At 40.1% G+C, this 19999-nt stretch overlaps 1 protein-coding gene across 1 annotated transcript in view; it reads left to right on the top strand.

Annotated features, from left to right (window-relative positions):
- The first annotated feature begins 1482 nt into the window (after window positions 1-1482).
- The window catches only part of SYT12 (synaptotagmin 12), a 57339-nt gene continuing 38822 nt past the window's right edge, over window positions 1483-19999 (top strand). The window contains exons 1-3 of the mRNA XM_007430109.3: window positions 1483-1612; window positions 17479-17540; window positions 18778-18971. Of these exons, the coding sequence (XP_007430171.1) occupies window positions 17507-17540; window positions 18778-18971 (228 nt within the window). The 5' untranslated portion in view covers window positions 1483-1612; window positions 17479-17506. The remainder of the gene's footprint in view (window positions 1613-17478; window positions 17541-18777; window positions 18972-19999) is intronic.

The raw sequence follows: 19999 nt of genomic DNA, 5'->3' as shown, positions 1-19999 counted from the left end.
CAGGTTTTTTTTTTCCTACGGTTTGCTAACAGCCATCCATCCAAGCCAGAATGTGGCATCCAGCTGCAGTAGAGTAATGCTAAACTGCTGGAAACAGGCCACTTACTACTTTTTGTGAGGCTTTCAGTCCTAGGAGAAATTGCATCTGGACTGGATTCAGCCGTGTTATAAGAATAACAACATCCACAATCAGTGCTATCTGTGCTCTTTAATCTGCTATCCAAACACCGTTAAGCTCAATATTATTATACCGTAACACAAAGTCTGTAAGACCTGAAAGAAATTGCTTCAAAAATCCAAGGTTAAGATTTGATCTGGGAATGTCCCTAGCTCACAACACATGGTTTGATCTGGAAAACCCCAAGTTTAATCCAGGCAGGAAATGCATCGCGATGCTGTTGTGGGAGGTTGCTTGGACATGTGTGTCTGAAAGTGCCTCCAACAAGGCCACTGATATTCAACTCTTCTCTAAAGAACAGTAGGAAAAAACAGCAAGAACAGAGTTAGGCCTCTTCTTTTCCCTTGCCTCCTTCAGTCCTTTCTCATTCAATGTGCAGCACCAGCCTTCACCTGCCATTAGGCAGGAGATGGCTGATCATTTGCAGTATGTACTGGCCAGCCATTAAAAGATAAGTCATTTAAACTCCATTGTTTCCATTTATAGTTTCTGCAATAACTTGAGCCAGCAAAGTGGCCAGGTGCATCCAGAGGCGAGGCTGCATCCGTTTATGGGCTGACAAAGAGTGAACCCTGGGTAGGTGCCACTTCTCTCCCCCCTCTTAATTCCCCATTTTTGCCCCACTGTGAAGTGCTCCCTCTTTGTACTCGGCCTAAGCCAGCTGCCAGAAATGACCTTGCAACTGAGCTCTTTCCAGTTGGGAAGGGAGTCGCCTGGAGAAGGGCAGAGCAAACCCCGCTGCTCGCCCTCGCCTCGCCCTCCCGCTTGGCAGCCTCTGCAGCTAGGTCAGGAGGCATACGTACGGCGCAGGTAAAGCGCCGGGCCCTGCGGGCTCGGGGCGCTTTTTTTAGTGACCGGACTCCGCCGGTGGAAAGTTTTACCAAGGGCATTTTTTGGTGCAGGGACGGAGCGCAGCGCCTGTGTTTCTCCGGCCTCCCCCTTTGACCTCGTGCATCTATCTCCTCAAGGGATCTCCTCCACAGAGCAGAGCGAGGATGCTATGCTGGCGCGCTGAGCGGTCTCTTCAGTCATTGCAGGGGACGCGGTGGCGCTCCGCAGTTAGGCAGGGGGTAGCTTCAATTAATGCACCGAAGCCGCTGGCCAGCGCGAGGTTAGCTAAACCGCTCAGAGCGGCAGGCGGGAAAAGAAGGGGTCGACGCATTCCCCCCGCGAATCGCCAGTCCTGGACTCGTTCTATTGGAAGGGAGCCTACGGCTTCCTTCCCAGCTGGAGAAGACGGGGGGCGGGGTAACCCAAGCTGCCGCCGCCGCTGCTCCTTCATGGGAGGAGCCCTGTCAGAAGAATTGTGCCTCTGCTCCTTCTCAGGCCGTCGCCGGAGCAAAGGCAAGCATGTCGGTGAGGGGCTGCTGAGAGCCCGAGCCGAGCTGCAGCAGAGTTTGCTGGTCATTAGTCCTGCACCAAACTCCAGGCGAGGTAAGTGGCGCCGCGGCGGCTGCTACTACTGCTGAAGGGTTTGGGAACTATGTTCGGGTGGAACTGGCGGTCGAGTAGGAGCAGCCAACCCGGCCAACAGAGCCGTTTCTCTGGAGGAGCGGCTGCTTTGTAATGCAATCCATTCGGCACGCGCGCTGCTCTTTTGCACTTAGCAGCTCTTTAGTTTCGATGCCCTGGGAGGCTTTCGCGCGCCATGTGATCAGCGCCAGTGTGCTGCAGGCTGGTGTCTCCCGGACGGCTCCGATTCACGGACGACCCGGGTTCTGGTGGGAGTGGAAGACAAGGAGACTGCAAAATGCGCGCCTCGGTTCCGTGTACTTGTGCAGAGGGGAGCGGGTTGCTGGGGGTGCCTGACCGCCGGACCGACCTTAGGAGGCGGAACTGTCCGGAGAAGTCCAGCTGGCCTAGCAGTGCGCTATCAGACGGCCATTGAGCGTGAGTAAGAAAGCTAGGCGCTACAGGCAGCCAAGGACGGAGATTCGGAGAAGTGACCTTTGCAATCCCAGATTGGGATAAAGCCCGGGCAAGGGCCTTTCATGCCTCAAAGGGGTAAGGTGTACCCTTTAAAAACTTGCATTATTTTTGCAATGCAAAGACCCCAGAATGTATAAACCCACAAATCTCCCCGATGTTATTGCACAGCTCCTAAGGTCGGCAGAAACCTCCCCCGCCCCCCAGCTTCCTTTTTCAGTGAACCTCCGTTTCAGTTTTTTGAGCGAATGGGGTCGGCAGCTTAGCGTGCCCCGCAGGATGCTGTAGGCTGTCCACGCGCTCGGAAGCACAAAGGTTTCTTTTTACGCGGCAGACCTGCTTCGTGTGCAGGAACGGTCGCCACGCAGATCCTTCCTGGAAGTTCACTCCTTCTGCCTAGGAGGATGGCGAGGGAAACCTTGCAAGCTTTGGTATCTGGGCCAGGGAGGGTAACTTGTTGTTGTTTAGTCGTTAAGTCGTGTCCGACTCTTCGTGACCCCATGAACCATATTGCGCCAGGCCTTCCTGTCCTTGAGGGTAACTTGCCAGGGGTTAAAATGGGACTTCCCTACTTCGCCAGCGGGCAACACTGGGCTCTGGGGCTTTCGGTGTTTGCGTAGTCGGTTGGTTCAAGAGCAAGGATACGGAGTGGCTTGCTCGTAGCCATTTCGAGATCTTTGGGAGCCCGAGGTAGGGGGAAGGGGCGGGGGGCTGCGGATTGACGCTAACAGAGGATGAAGGGCAGAAGAGATGGCTGCTCAAAAGCACTTGGCTTTTGAAACAGCTTCACTTCAGGGCTGCCTTGGGGTGAAGATGTTTCCCCTTCGAGGTTCTGGGTACAGATAAAGTACCTTTGCTGAGACCGGATAATGTTGAAGTAGGACTCCCATAAATGACACTCAGGTTTGTTTTCCCTGTAGAGGCATCCTGACTGTTTTATGTCCTTCCTTCCTAAGAAAACGGTCTGCTTTGTAGAAAATAGGATTTGCAATACACCTGAATAATGAAGGAATACATTTTGCACATGTAAACCATGCTATTGATCAGCATCAGCTTCAAGAAAGCTATTAAGTAGAATGTGAGATAGACTAACAATTTGCACAGGGAAATACAAAATCCATTCAGAACTCTCAAAGTGGAACAGAATTTATTTTACTAATTTGCTTACAGTATTCCCATTCTCTGAAGATGCCTTCATTAACAAGACTTATTTTTCCTTATTAGCACCTAGTCTTTCTGTTAGGTCATCCCAGTGGGCAATATTATATTTTACTCATTTTCTCTTCACAATGTAAACGTCTGGTTGGGATAATAGTGATATTTTCAACCATTCCCTAGTGAAACAATCTCTTTAAGATTATATAATTTCAGGCACATTTGTCTGGGAGAAAGGTTCACTGACATGGCGGGATTTAAGATAAAAACACCCTCAAGTTGAGCTCAGCTTCTGGTGACTTTGTAGTCAGATCCATGTACCTTTTTGATAGCAGTGTAGAAATGTTTGTTGTTGCATTCTTCTAGGCTGCTTTTTAACTTCTTCTCTTAACCTAAGGCCCTGGAATGCCCTTAGGGTCCCCAAGTATTAACCAGGGCCAGTCCTACTTAGCTTCTGAGCCTAGATTGACTAGCTGCTGCTACTTACTAAGACAGTAGAATTCAATTTGAAGGAACATGTGCATCAAAATTAACTAGCTATTTCTTCCAAAGCAAAATAATGTGTATCTACCAGCCTACTGACAGCATTAAAGTTTCTGTTGCACATATTTTTACTAAGCCAGCCTGCTAGAATACACTATTGTAAGTTATTTTTTCCAAAACAGCTGACTGAAGAGCAAACTACTCTTTTTTTTTTTTTTAATTTAACAAAATGTTGCTTGAAGCATACCATATCTGCCACAGGCAGGGAGTGATTATTTACAAACCCACTGTTTGGATTATAAATACAAGAGGAATACAGTAGATATGGAAATGGTCCCAAGCAAAGGAGTGGACACACTTCATAGTACCTTTGTGCATTTCTATAGGAAACTCTACTTTGGAAATTGTGGCCTTAGAGGTAGAAATAATTAGTTTCCTCTCTCCTACAAAGTTTTATGATAAATGACCTGTAAATACCATTGCTAGCCATTTTCTACAGCTATTTTCTATAACTAGTGTTTCCACTGTTTCCACACGGATCATTTTGATCAAAATTATACCAACCCTTGAGGTATGAAAGTGCAAAGCACAGGCTAAAGCAAGATTCATTTTATACCTACCATATTCCAGAATTGTTTTAATACTATGTGAACAACAAAGTGCTGCAGACAAAGTAGTTACACTAGGAAAAAGTGTCTGCGTATTTTAACAGAGGTTTAAAAATTCTCCAGATCACTTTAATTCAAGGGAGTCAAGTTACATATACTGCAGCATAGTCTGTACATGTTACTCAGTACGTTTGATCAAGATGAGTTTCTGCTTATTTTATAAAAATGCATTATCATGTCAGGTTATCTCCTGAGTACTGAGTTTCTTTCAGTATACCACATTTACCTCTTAGTTACCATGAAGATGGGCAACAGTATGCTGTCTTTCAAGGTAGCCTCTAGAGATCCTAGCTTGCATACGTTTTGGTTGCACTTGTGGCCATTAGCCAGTAATGCTGCATGTAGCCTCAATATAACAAAAGCTTATTCTCTTTTTACTAAAAAGCATTCCATGAAAGCCTCCACGATGGATGGCTGAGGTCAGAATTTATGCCCCTGTGTGGTGACCATGATCTGTGGAAGATTGTGACTTGAAATTTAAGAGGATAAATGATAGAGAGCATGAATTGACAAATGAAATGAATACAAATAGTTGTGCTATGGTCTAAGAGGAAGGGGAAAGGATGTGATGGATCTGAATGAAGAGTTCTGATCTTCTGTAGTGGAGTTGATGAGTGTATGCAGGGAAGTGAAGCTGCAGGTTGAATTAGGAATGAAAGGGTTAAAATACATGTTAGAAAGTATGAATTGGTGTCACCTAGATTATTATAAATGCATACAAAAATAGGAATTGGTAGGTTAGTAATAGTTGCATGCTACGCTGTAGTGAATGATGATAATGGAAGAACTAAGGATGAGAATATGGAAAAATTGTGCAGCACTCTGAATGAATGTGAGAACATACAGAAAAAAAAATTAAGTAACAGGAAGGATTTGGTGGGAACGAGATGAGAGAGCACAGCAAAAGTGATTGGGTTGCTTGGTGCCCCAAGAATTAGGCTTGTTTGGTGGGCATCTGTTAGAAAAAGGTCTCTTGAATACATGGTTTAAGCATAAGTCTGTTCATCTGTACACATGGAAAAACAATGAATTTAAAAAATTGATTGTTTTGATTGTTTATGATGAATGATTTAGAGAATTAATGAAGGATACAAGGATGAGAAACCATTATCTGGCAATGTCAAGAGTAGTTCCTGGGAAAAATGGACATGAAGGAAGAGGAAAGGAGTGAAAGAAGACTTCAGGAAGAGGAAGAAAGCACAAGACATGTATGAAAAAGTATTAGCAGATAAATTAATCTCCCAACAAAATGGAAAGTAGTTGTAAGGAAAGAGGACGTGGAAGTGAATGAAGTAAAAATAATTGTTACTGATTGCCACAAAAGTGTGAAACTACATTAATGGAAAGTCTGAAAAAGGGTGCTTGGAGCAATGAAGTAAAAGAGGTACTGGATTAAGGAAAACTGCACATATGAAAATTATTGCTGCAAAAAATGAGCGAATAACATTGTCCAGTGTGTATAGCCAGAGAAAGATAGTTACTGAGAATGTAGACATAAAGACCAAAGAACACTTGAGATTAAAAGAGGCAGAGAAAATGCAGAGCAATTTTGATGGAAATTTTTAAAATGTTTTAGAAGTGGGTAAAGAGAACTAAACATGGACCCTCTAGAAGAGTGAATGGAATTAAAAATAAATATGATTAAATCATTTGGGATAAAGCTGAGGTGAGGGAGTGCTAGAGAGAGTATTTTAGAGATATATATGGGAATTAATGTTGGAGAGTGCTCTCTTTGTTAATGGGAATGAGAGTTTGGCATTTCAGGAAAAGCATAAAACTAAGTTGAATGCAATGGGGATGAGTTATTTAAGAAGTATCTGTGGTAAAACAAGATGTGATAGAATCAAATTATAAGGGGTGCTGAAATAATGTGGACTGAAAACAAGAATGAATGATCAGTATAAAAGAACATTGAGCATTAAGATGGTTTGGTCATGTAGAGAAAATGAATGAAGATCAAATTGCAAAACAAATATTTGGAGGAAAAATGAACTGGTTAAGAGGAAGGAAAGACCAGGAAAGTCCTTGTTGGATGGAATTGGAGATCCTGAAAAGGGGAGAGGTGAGAATTTTAAAGAATAAAAGGCAGTGTTGGAATTACATGTGGTTGTGATAGAATAAAAAATAGACAAGTAGAGTGAGGTATTATCTTATGCCTTTCATTTCCTCTGCTTATTGTTTCTTTCTTCTTTTCTGTGCTTTGCATGGTTGCTTAACCCAAAAGGGAATAGTGTGATGGTTATTTATGTACTTGTATATGTTTGCAGACCCTCACTGTTCTGAGACATTAATTGAAAAAAAATCATTTGGTTTTAGGCTCTTTCAAGAATATTCAATCTAAGCTTTGTTCATCTTTTATGAGCTTTAGTGCTGGGGAATTTTGGGGAAGATTTTGTAATGTCAGGCTCATAAATCTGTCAGTGGAAGGCATGCATATAAATTACATTTTCCATGGGACTATATGCCTTATGTGAGATAAAGTGTTACCACTGGAATTTGGATTTTTTCATACTGATGCATGATACTCATATCCTTTTAGATTTGCTGTTTTACTAAAGCAATAAAAGCTGGGAGACAAGTAGTTTTGTGTGACATTAAATCTGGGGTTTAATCTGGGATACCTAGTGTAATTCTCACAGATTCTTTTCATCTATAAATATCTGCCTTGGTGACCAACAGGTTCTTTGCTTTGCCAGACTTTTCATATTAATGTGTGTTTGGGTGTGTTTAGAATGAGGAATCATCATATTATTTTCCAGGGATGTCTTTGGATCCCAAAAGGTCCTATAAGGTTTTTTGGAGAATAAGAATAGGTGGCAGGGTGGTGATGGAGAACAGTCCATTGTTTTTAAGGATGCCCGCATGCTTCCAAAGGGCAAAGTTAGGCAAGAGTATTATGAAGTACCTTATGAGATGGAGTGGGCTAGGAGAAGGAATGGCAAGTAGTAATCTTTCAAATCAGTGCTTTGTGACTGATTATGTTCCCATGGCACCCTTTTTGTGAAGGAACAATCACTCCACCAGCAGCTATTTTATGAGAGAATTTCCAGCTTGTTCTCAACATTCCAGATGTGTCCACCTGTCCAAATTTGGGACGCTTGCATTAAGAAAATCCTCTTGTGCCCACCGTTTTTACACTATTAAGCTGCCCTACAGATGTTCCTGACCACATGCATGCTTTTCCTCCATGCAGTATGTTTAGATGCTGCCTTGAGCAGCTTTAATACTGTCAGAATTTCCTGAAGAATGATGTAGATGTAGTTTTACCTTGTTTTTCTTGACTACCATCATGTCATCTTCTGTTTAGAATATGTTCCATAATCACTGATAGATTCTTTAGTCAAGAGGAAAATACCAGTGAGGCACCTCAGCTCTGAAATTAGTTTAAAAAGGAGGCTGTGACATTATTAGGACAGGCTTCTTGTCTTCCTTTACATTTGTCTTCCTTTACATAAAGATTTAACCCTGGTTGTCTTTCTGCGTAGATCAAGAGTTGGAACTTTAAAATCAAGTGAACTTTATAGGCCAGAGTGAGTGAGTTCAGTACCTTCTTGTAATGATTTTTTATTTATTTATTATTAAATTTATATGCCACCCATCTCCCTCAGAGATCTCCCCCATTTATATTTTTCCTGAATGTCTCTCAAAGAAGCCTAACTCCAGTAGTAGTATGTCTTCATCATCTAATAAGTTATGAGTTGTTGCCGTAGAGAGCAGAAGCATGCTGTTTAAAAATGCAGCAAAATATTTGGGAAGAACTATGATCAAAATGTGTTGGCATTTAATAATAATAAGTTGGGGTCTGCCACGAAATACTGACCTGTGTTTTGAGGAATAATTCACTGAAGCTGCAGTGTGTGGTCTTGTCACACATAAATACAGCTTCTCTAGCTCCTAGCTCTATGGCTTACTGTGGTTAGCTGAGACCTTCCCATGGTTCATCCTCATTCACACAGCTGGAGTTAAAATGGGACCAGTGAGAAAATGTGTGTTTGTGTGCTATCTTCAGTCTTTCAGTTCTGCTTGATGGAAGCAATTGCCCCACCCCCACCCTGGTCAAAAATGCTCACTTCTCTGGAACCAGCTGCTACTTGGAGGTCACCACCATCACACCTGTGCTGTCTTTTCCTCTCTGCCCCCAATTCCCCTATTTTCCCTTCACCTGGCAGTTTAGTTCAGCTTCTGTTTCCCACCCCATGCTGTGCCTCTCTCTTTTGTTTCCTCTCAGCTTCCCTCCTGAATATCCATTTGCTCTCCCCTCCCTCTTGCTTAACTCTGTTCTAGTCAGCTTGTTTTTTAAATATTACTTCAAGGCTGAAGAAGTTTCTGCTTAGATTGAGTATCCTGATTGAGTAGTAGATGTAGTCCTGTTTTAATCAGAGATCCGATTGCTGTTATTTTTTTTTCTTTTGGATGGGTGGGTACTTCTGCAAATCTTTGGGTCTCCTGAGTGTTCTGCCACATCCCTCTTGTGAGCAGGGTAGGGTTGTTTTGGTTTCACAAGCACAAAATTGGGAAATGGAATAATTAATGAAAAGACACTTACAAATTTTGTGGTACAAGGAAGGATTATACTTTCTAGTAGTGTAACCTGTATTATAAATTATGCACTATAGCTAGGAATTCTGAAAATTCAAGTCCCAGCACACCTAGAGAGCATCAGATTGGATAAGGCTGCACTAGGAAGAACTTGATAGAAACTGCATTTAATGTGTCAGTGCCTTTTCTGTGTATAATTTTCCTCCATTTTCTGTGTGTTATACTCAAAAGAACACCATTGTTGCTACAATCTGACTGAACATGGGTAAGAGCCTACATTCAGGCTTATGCTATGACAATAAGAGTGATGAAATATCAATATTTTTCCACTCTGATGAATCCACAGATTGCCATCTGACAGCCCTTTTTAAAGTGACCCAAACCCTAATGGGCAGAGACAGGCATCTAAGGGCCATTATGAAGCATTTTCCAGGCATCTGAAAGATATAGTTGCTCAGATTCACTTGATGCTAGCTGGGTAGGTCCAGAGGAGATATTATTTTAATCAAGCTTGTGCTTTCTATTTTGAGATAAACTAAGTGCTCCTTTGATTCAGGAAGTCTTTGTTCTTTATATATTTTTTCCTTGCCACCCATTTCAAAATGTTTATTATTTCTTTACGACAAATGGTATGTGTTTTTCTTGGCTTCATTTAGCGCTTCCTGTCATCACACTCTAGGCCAGAGCAACTCGTAAAGAAAACTAATGAGAATCTTGTCTACAATCGCCTTTGTCTTCATTAGATTTTCATCACCCACTACTGGCTCCATCCGTGCTTTAGTGAAACTACTAGTGACAAATTGTCAGTACACTATTAAATAATGTTGCTTCAGGATATGAAAACAGAACTTCACCAACAACCCACTGTTTCTGTTGGAAAGCCAACTGGGATATTTACATGAAGCCCTGGAACAGTAACAGAGAAACATTCTTTTTTAAGGGAAAATAAAACGCTGCGTGAGTATATGAAACTACCTTATAATGCTTCCAATCATTTTCCCATGTAACTCTGGAATGTCTCCTCCGACTGGCAGCTCTCCAGAATGAAGCCAAGGGCTACAAATGAAAGAAATCTTAATGATCATTTTGCCTTGAGATACCAGTGATTGAAAGCAGCACTTCAGCCAGTAAGCAGAAAAATCACCATATAAAATATTCTTAATGAATTAAGTGTAGTTGTGTAAATAAAGCAATACTTTTAAAGTAGAAGAATTATGCTGGCATTCACCCATTAAAGATCAGTTTCTTCAGACTTTGGAGTAGGAGAGAAATAACATTTAAGGTGCAATTACATCCTTCTTTCGAAATGCTGTCAAAGAAGACACCTATGAAGGGAAACTTTGAAATAAAAGAAATTGTTCAGTGGAAAGAAAAAAATGAAATACTGAAATTTACTGGAAGTTTGCCTTATCTGGAACATTTCTGGGTTTGGTTTTTTTTTTGGTTTTTTTTTTTGGTTTGTTTTCATCCTAGGCTATTCTGAATAGAAACTTCAAGATGTAGGATTGTTCCTTAACTTTAAAATATTTACTTAAAATATATATGCACTTCACTCCATTTAATTTTGAATTTCAGAGTAGCATAGAACCAGTTAAAAAATAAAAGCTCAATAGCATTAACTGGATAAATAAGAGTGCTTTTCCTTGGTAGTGAAAATGTTGTAGCAAGTAAGTCTGTTTATAGGAAGATACAGGAAGTACTGCTTTGATGTGTAGTTAAGTGACATATCCTGATAAAGGAGCTACAGTATGTAGAGGAGGATGTCAGCAGAAAGTCTTTAAGCATAATTGATGTGAAAGAACCTCTTTCCCTAGCTAGCTGTCTAGCTCCTAAGACGCTTAGAGCCATCAAGACTTCTTGGCCTGATCTCAGAGTTGAATTGCTGCTACAGTGACTCAGGAACCCAGCAAATGAGCCATGTATGAGTTATAGAGGCAACATGGCTTGACTCTTCTGTGTCTTTAGATGGGACTCCCTAACCATTTTCAGTCAGTGGGGAATATTTAGAATGTTGAGAATAAGTTGTGGACACACTCATGAAAATGTTCCTGTCCTGAGCAAATGAGAACTCTTCCAAATAAGGAACCCACCATTTTTATTACATAAGAATACCTCTGGAGTTCTTGTGGGATCCAGAAGAACTCTTGGAAATACAGGTGCTCCTAAAAGATGCTTTACAGCATTCAACTCCCTTATATAACGTTTTAAAAATTAAATGTATGCAGCCTTGGGCAGGAGTTGAAGTCTATAGTCATCAATTCCTGGCTTGGGAAGATTTCAGATGAGTTGATAGTGGAATAACTCCTCATATAAGTATGTTAATTTCTTTATTTATAATGCTTCCAGACTGGGAGATTTCAGATGAATCTCACAGAGTCAGTTACATAAAAATACCCAGGCAATAAACATTAACTAAACCATAGGTTTGAATAAAACAGATTTTTCTCCCCAAACCACATTTCTTCTTCCTTCAAAAAACAAAAAAACATGATCTCTCTGCAACTTTTGTTAGCACTCTAGCAAGCCAAATCTCTATAGCCCAGTTAATAGAAACTTGCATTTGGACTTAGGAAATCTTGATTCCAACTCAGCTTTGGTGGGTAGATTTTAGAATATTTCTTACCAGAGTTCTGGAAATAATATAGCGAGCTACTTTACTGGGTAATTTTGAAAATAAATGAGATAATAAAAATATTGAGCTTTGGAACCTAGCTAGACTATAAATCTAGTGCAAGAATGTATTTTAATTGTTCATTGTCTACACTGAAGTAAAGCTGCCAGATGTCAAATTCATTTACACTGCATGAATGTATTTGGTCAACTTCTAGATAGTATTTAACTTATTGTCTTTTTTGCTCAGTTGAATGCAGTGTTAATATGCTTTTGCAATATAGAATTGGTAAGCCATTTAGGGCTAGGCTCAAAAAATGTATGCTTTGTATATTTACATTTAAACTCAATTTTTGGCTCTGTAGCGTTACTGATATCAGTGTACACAGCACTGTACAGATCCCTGACTCAAAGCATTTAACACTGGGAGAGGGGAGTGTCAGGCAGAGTGATAATCACAAACACTCCTGTTTGTGCAGAGCACAGCAAAAACTCCAGGAAAATATTAGCCATGAAAGCAAACACAATGTAATGTCCATTTCTTGTTTCCCACAGAAATCCAGTCAGAAAATATATACTAACTGGTGTTTATTGATAAAAATGCAAAATTCCATAAAATACAAATATCATACAAAATATAAAGAAAAACACATCTTCTCATTTAATGTAGCATCCAAGACTTATTAGCAACACAAGCTTAACAAAATCTCTAGCTACAAACTCTTAGAGAAGAGGTACACTACTTGGTAATTTGTTACAACTACGTAGCCCATAAAACCTACATAGTGGCTAACACTAAAACAACTAACAACTATTCAGAGAGGCTGAACATTTTCCTCTCCTTGTATTATAGCTCTATGCCACCCCCACTGGGTAACTAGCATACACACGCCAATAGGTGGCAGTAAATAGCACAATACACAACACACAATAACAGGTGTTTTTCACATGATCTCTGTAGCCAAAATATTATTTGTTATTGTTGTAAAGATATTGGGATGAATCCTTTCCCATGAGAAAGAAAATCCTGACAGGGAGACTGGTAGACATTAGGAAAGAAGTAAGGAATATATGCAGTAAGAATAACAAGGAAGAGGTTGGAGACTAGATGAAAATTGTCCAGAACTGTTGGGTCTGGTGATGGCTTCTTGAGGAGGGGGCACACCACTGCCTCTTTCAGGATAGCCAGGACAACCCCCTCCATGGCTATCTATAGTTCTTCTAGTCTCCAACCTCTTCCTTGTCGAGAAGTTGGTTGGTTTGCAATTTCAGAGGGCCCTGAAGAAAACAGATTATCTAGATTCCTTGGGTCACATTTCAGATAACACTGAAAGACCACTGGTGGTGCTTGTTGATGATACCTGGTGGAGTCAGGATGGGGCTAGTGCAACCATCCTGATTTTCCTTGATCTCTGATACCAGCAACCTTGGCATCCTTGTAGTATGCTTCTGGACCACCCAGATTGCATGACATTCAGGAGTGAGGTGCCTAGTGTTGTGGTAAATCTCCTTTTTCTGTGGTCAGGACCAGTTGGTGTTGGCAGCAGGAGAGATCGAGATTGAGGGCCATGATGTTGGGGTGCCGCAGGGCTCAATATTCTCACCCATTCAATTTAACAACTACGTGAGGCTACTGGGTGAGGTCATCCATCAGTTTGGGTTCAATTATCATCATTATGCTGATAATACCCAGTTGTACATCTTGGCATCAGGCTGATCAAGCAATGCTGTTAAGATCTTGTCCTGGGTCCGGATGGGGAGGAACAGACTCAGGCTCATGACAAGACCAAGTGGCTGTGGATACTTAGAATAGCCAGGACTGGAGATGTTCCATCTTTAGCTCTCAACAGGGTTGCACTTGCCTTTTTGGAAGTGGTGTACAATTGGGGGGGGGGGGGTCTTCTTGGGCTCATAGATCTTGTTCTACGAGCAAGTGGCAGCTGTAACCAGGAAGGCTTTCACACATCCATATAATGCACCAATTGTGCCATTACTTGGGCCAGGAAGCTTTTAAGTCTTTGGTCTCCTTGCATTTGGGTGATTGCAATACACTCTACATGGGACTACCCTTGAAGACCATTCAGAAGCTGTATCTAGTCCGGAATGGGGTGGCATGGGTGGCTATAGGGGTGCCATGAAATGCCCATTTAACACCACTGCTTTGTAACTAAATCGGTTACCAGTAGGCTCCTGATACTGGTAATAAAGCCCTTCATGGCATGCAGCCTAGTTATATGAGGACCATCTGTTTTCCATGATTTCTACCTGTTGTGTATAATCAGACAGAGTTGGCATGCCCCAGGTCACATCCATTAAATAGTATCATCTGATGGGACCTAAGCAGCACACTTTTTCTGTCACAGTGCCTGTCCTGTGGAAGAGCATTCCTCCAGAAATGTGTTTGGTCCCACCTTGAACTTGTTTAAAAAAGCTCTTAGAACCTAGTTTTTCCCCCAGGCTCTAGGCTAGAGTAGGTGTGAACTTCTTGTGTGCTTTATTGCTCGTTTTAGAACTTGTGAGATTTTTTCCCTCGATGCCTGCTCTTTTGTTTGTATTTTTTATTTGTTTTATATTGTACTCCTCCCATAGTTGCAACAGAGTTGGGCAGCCTGGTACATTTAATAAATAAATAAACCACCATTTCAATACATGAATATGTAATATATTGATTAATTTGTAGAATTTGTATAAACACAAACAGCATACGTTCCCTTTGTATCTGTATGGAGAATCTTGACTGTGTACTGAATTTGTATCTAACAATGGTATGTGTTTGTCACCTCGCTGTAATGTGCCTGGATTGCACAGTATTTCTATTTTACTTGGTAACTCAGTGTGTAAAGTAAACTAAATTTGTGAAAACTTTGAAATTATAGTTACCAAAAACAGATACTTTCTTGAGTTGTAAGTATATTTAATATTTATATTATAAAAAGCCAAAATTGTACAAGGACATGCCACTAAGTCTCCTACTACTTTAAATACTGTGATCCTCATGATTAACACAAAATAGTCTGCTGTATAAAAAGATTGTGTAAACTGAAATGTTAAAAGATTATGTAAACTGAAACCTGGGTTTAGACTTAAAATAACCTTTATTTGAACTTCAAGGGTTTTTTCCTTTTCTTTTTGGAAGGTGGGAATGGGCAGCTTGACATTGGCCTGAGCCTAACCTTAGTGAACATAATTCTAATTCAGAAGTAGAGGAGCAAGACAGATAAGGTGACCTAGTAATGCAGATTATAAAGGTGGTGGATGCAAACCAAAACTTTATAACACCAAAACTGAACAGCTCCTTGGGGGAGCAGACCAAACTGAGCCTCCTGATCCAGATTCATCTGATTGCCTTCTTGCCAATATGATGTGATGTTCAGGCAGGTGGAAACTGACAGGAGGCCCAGAGACTGTTTAAAAACTTGGCTTCCATCAGAAAGTAGAGACTGGAAAAGGTAATCTGATTTATCTAGAGGAGCTCTAAAGCCCCAGTTGAATGCTGGAGCAAGTTGTTACTCAGAACTCTCCATGGTCCTGCAAATCCAGCTTGACTGGACTGATTGGCTGATTATGGCTGGGCCTGTTATCTTTCATGAGAGTCTTCCTATGTATGGAATCTCACATTCAGGATTGTAGCAGGATGTTCATCCACTGGTGTGAAGTCTCTGCTGTTCCATGATCAGTTGCGTGTGAAGCAGCCTGGGAAACTTTCCAAGATAGACCTAATTAGACTGTGGTTACTTTGCCAGAAGTCTTGAGGGGGGCTGGGGGGGGGTGGAGAGAGAAAGAGGGAGAGAGAATGAAAGTGTATGTCTGTGTGTATATGTATGCTGTACACAGACATACACACAAACATCACAGCATATTGAGATTCAGGAATTTTAGGACATTCTTTTCCCAAGCTTCAGAATATGAAATTGACCATTTAACATTGTAATAAAAAATCTTCATAGAAATTATTTGTGTTAAACAGTGGGAACTACTGAAAAGATTATTGGCTAAACAGGAAGATCTCAGGGAAATCCTTATCAAACAATTCATCAGCTGGATATGAAATGGAATAATGTAGTGATTCTACACCAGTAAACAAAGAAAGAGCTTTACATCAGGGATGCAAAATAAAACAGAACTTCCCCATTGACAGGTTACTTAAAATGCTCTTGCAAGGTTTCAGCAGTCAGTGACCTCCAATCCTATTTGAGAATCAAATCTTAATGAAATATTGCCACAAAACATCATGTAGCAGTGATTCATGGAATGCCAAAGATAGGAAAGATAAGTCTCACATAAATCCCCAGGACAGTAACTGAGATTTTAAACTTGTTTCAGGACACAAATGATGCTAAGAAGAGTTTTATAATACAGGTTTCAAGATTTAATTAATATGATTGCCATAGTTCCCAATGGAAACTGTTCCATATTAGTGTAAGGGGAGGAACCCTGGTGATGAGCTCCATCAATTAAAGCAACTTTGTATTAGCATTAAAAATTAGAAACTTAAAATAATACACACACATTTTCTCTTCCTCAAAGCTTTTCTGTATTTGCCAACTTGTCTTTTTTTAAAAAAAAAATGGGTTACAACCCTCCCATAGGGAATCATACTACAGAATTTAAGTTTGTCATTGAATCTTTCCACATTCCCCAATGGCTTTCACTGTTTGGTTACAGTCAGCTTGAAGTGTTTAACATAAGGCTGACTGCGTGAAATGAAACCTCTGTAGTCTGAATTCTCAGCAGCAACTGATCCATAATAGTCATGTCTACAGCAGAATTTTAAAATGCTCTCAAGATGCAGATTAATCAGCCTAGCTATTAACCAGTAGGGTTCCCCATACACTTCTTTTTTTCTGGCACAGATTTATAATACCTGCATGGTTGACAAAAATCAATTTTCTCCCAGCTCATATTTGGGAAAGTTGCAGTCTTTGAATTGTTGGCCATCACACATCTATTAAAGGACCAGTAACTTGTCTGGAAACCAGGTAGCAGCCCTCTTAATCATCTGAATTTTCTGTAAACATAGTGGGTTGGATTGACTAAGGCTGCAATGGTATACATGTTTATTTGACAATAAGCCCCATCTATTTTTGATGGACTGAAAGCTAATAATGCTTTGGTAACATTGATTTGAATTGCATTGAAGTTTAGTAGATGATAAATCAATTCTATAGTAACTCATGACTAACTTAACCCATTAATTTTAAGAGTCCGAAGTGTAAACAGTTCAGTTTGAATCCAACCCAATAAATCTTAAATAAAATAGAATGAAATAGACGCATTAAAGCAACATACACAGAGACGGCGGGTGGGGGGGAGACTAAACACCAAAGCCTGTGTTTTATTATATGGTTGTGTTGGAGTTTAGAATCCTAGAACTGGAAAAGTGAGACCCTTTTTGGCGTTATGCTAACAATAATGAGGGATCTTGTACTGGTCTACTACTGAATGGTTGTTTCACATAAGGAGTCTTTTTAATAATGAAGATAAGCTCCTATATAGAGCTGATATAGCACTATGCTAGTAGCATAATGGGATGAGGAAATGGTAATGTGATTGAATATTACTGCTTGCCTTCACATCTTTCCATCACCTTCATGGGATGATGCACACATTAAAGGTAGGCGCAAAGGCTTTTGTTTGCACTGCTGTAAGTAGCATTAGAGGATTATGTTCTCCAGGAAAAAAGTTCAAATTTAAAAGGGTTGCTTTCACAGTCTCATAAATGTGTGATAAATTGTGGTGGAATGACATTTCTTTTTTGTGATAATGACTGTGGAAGAAGTATGGGGTCAACCAGAAAAAAGATCAGTGGTCTTAAGTGACCCTACATATAAGGCAAGCCTTGTGTACTTTGTGGACAATCTTGCATGGTCACAATACTATAATCTCTTTGCCTTGGCTTCTCTTTGTATGTTCTTGCAGGTAACTGGTATAATTTGCAGTAGTCACCATGGATAGTGACATTGCTGACCAGCAACTCAATGGTGAGTATCTTGAATACTTAATGAACTGGTTCAGACATTATTTAGAAGTGTTCATTAAGGTGAATTTCCCCTTGCTTGACAAGAGTGATGTCCCTTCTGTCTAGCAGGCATTTGTGAACTCAGCATCCATAAATGAGGGAGAACCTATTTTATCCCAAGAATAAATAAGGGCATTTAAACAGTATGTGGTCTTCAACATCTGCCCCATGTTTTTCTAGTTAATCATTTCAGCTCTAAAGGACAAACTAGATAAGTTTATTAACGTATATGTGAGAGTAACTTAGTGATACATACTAGGAAGCACAGAGAATGTGCCATATAAGATGTTTGTTGTAAAACGATGTATGGGGAGAATAAATGGGCATGTTAGATTACCCATTATTGAAAGAAACCATAAACCTGTCATTCTTCCAGAACCTCTCAAATGGTTACTAGTCATTTATTTCTCTGCTTCCATCTCTTCTTCCCCCCACCCCCCACCCACCCATAAGCATACAGTTGGGTTGTAGTCTTAAGAGCTTCCAGGTCTCATTTTGGGGTTTTGGGGAGGGTTGGGGGTTGGGGAGAATAGAAAAACAATTGAAAACGGCAACAACAAAAACCTTAGATATACAAAGAAATTGTATGTTACCATGGTTATACTATTAGCCTTTGGCATATCACTGTTTTAGAGTTTATTTGTTCACATATTTCATGAATATGAAGCTGAAATCTTGGCCATACATTTGTGCTGAAAAGAAAATTGCTGTTCATGTCCATGTCCATACAAATAAGGAGGCAGAACATTTAAAGATTCTCCTTCAAAATCCTGTGGGAAAAAACCTGAACACTAAGAGGAGAAATTGGTCAATTTTAAGAATTGATACTCAACCTGAAAAAAGATTTTCAAAGATTAAAAAAGCAAATATGTTTCAGAAGTTCTTTCAGAGGTTCTAAATAGAGATTATTAAGCCATTACATTTTTGCTGAATACAGTATGTGCGTACATAATGCTGCTGTCATTCAGTTTTGAAAATAAAAACATACTTGGGCTTTGCCATATATTCAAGCTACTTTACAACAATTCTAAAAAAAAAAAAAAAAAATCTCCTTGTAGTTGGGGCATATCAATTTCCCCCTTTTTCCCACAGCATTAATCACATAAAAGGCATATTTGTACTATTATAAAATATTTCTGCAAGATGGAAAGAGGCTTTGGTGGGTGCTTTCTTCTAATTAGAACTTTGTTTTCTTCCAGTCATAAGAAATCCATCTGGGTGGGAAATAGGTGTCTATATTACTGGTGCTCTTGCTCTCCTGGGAATAGCTGGAGTAAACCTATGGAAGTTATGGAAATCGGGTGGTTATCCTGCACCTTCTCCATTTCCAAACTATGACTACAGATACCTAGAACAAAAGTATGGGTCCACGTATTCTCAAATCAAACAAAAGGTAAGGAGCAGTTAATTGTGACAACAGTGTTAAGCCCATCCATTGCCTTTGCCTCTGTCATCTTTGCATATCATCATACTTCATTTAATGAACATCCCACTCTTAATTTTGTCTTCTATATTCCAAGTTGAGATGGTGGTGATTATGATAACAAGACTATATATTTTGAAAAGACTGGGGTAGGTTTAACAAATGAAAATTGTGCAATTATTTCAGCTAGGCATAAGATGGCACAGGGAGGGCACAGGGTCTAGCATTGCTGCCAAAGGCTGAAATCAGCTGCCATTTGGCACTTCCTCTCCCATATCTCTCTCATGTGGTTCCTGAGGTTTGTTTTTCTCCCTTAACTTTCTCCTCCCACTTTTTTTTTTACATTGTAGCTGTTACATTATGAATACTTGATTTTTGCCTGTGAACTGCCCTATATGCATTGCTAGAATAGCAATATATAAATGTAAGAAATCCATAGAAAATGTAAAGGCTTTAAAACTCAGCTGTTGTCTAAATGGAAAATACACTCAGAAGAGGCTCCTAAGGATTTTAGCCCTTTAGTCACGGCCCTCTTCGTTTGCTGATTTACTTGTTTATTTGCTTAAAATACTCAGTTATCCTATATAAAAATTGTGAGATAATAATTCTGAATTGGTTAAAATACTTTTACACCAAATTCTAAAGGTAAATTTGCAGTAGTAGTGGTAATAGCACTTGGGGAAACTTTGGGGAAACTTAAATGTACCTAAATAATGAGTGGGATGGATTGTTCAACTTTCTTTTTCCTCTTTGCTCTCCTTAAATCCATCCCCCTAGCCATTTCCCTCTAATTGTACCACTCAAACCAAATAATTCTGTCATAAAAAGAATGGCAGGGGGCAGGAAACAGTTTTTTAAGGAGAAGACCTAAGCAAGGAATGGACTCAACAGCCAGCTTTATGCTATATTTTAAATCTCACTCACCAGTCCCTGATTTATTGGACCTTGACAAGATCCATGTCAAGCACAGACTCAAAGCTTGTTATAAATGAATCAGA

The sequence above is a fragment of the Python bivittatus genome, unplaced genomic scaffold (genome assembly GCF_059951505.1).
Source record: "Python bivittatus isolate LINGU-HERP-01145 unplaced genomic scaffold, Pbiv_v1 ctg000480_np1212, whole genome shotgun sequence".
NCBI classification, from domain to species: Eukaryota; Metazoa; Chordata; class Lepidosauria; order Squamata; family Pythonidae; genus Python; species Python bivittatus.
Note: the sequence above shows the minus strand (reverse complement) of the source record. Positions and strands in the feature narration are given on the sequence as shown.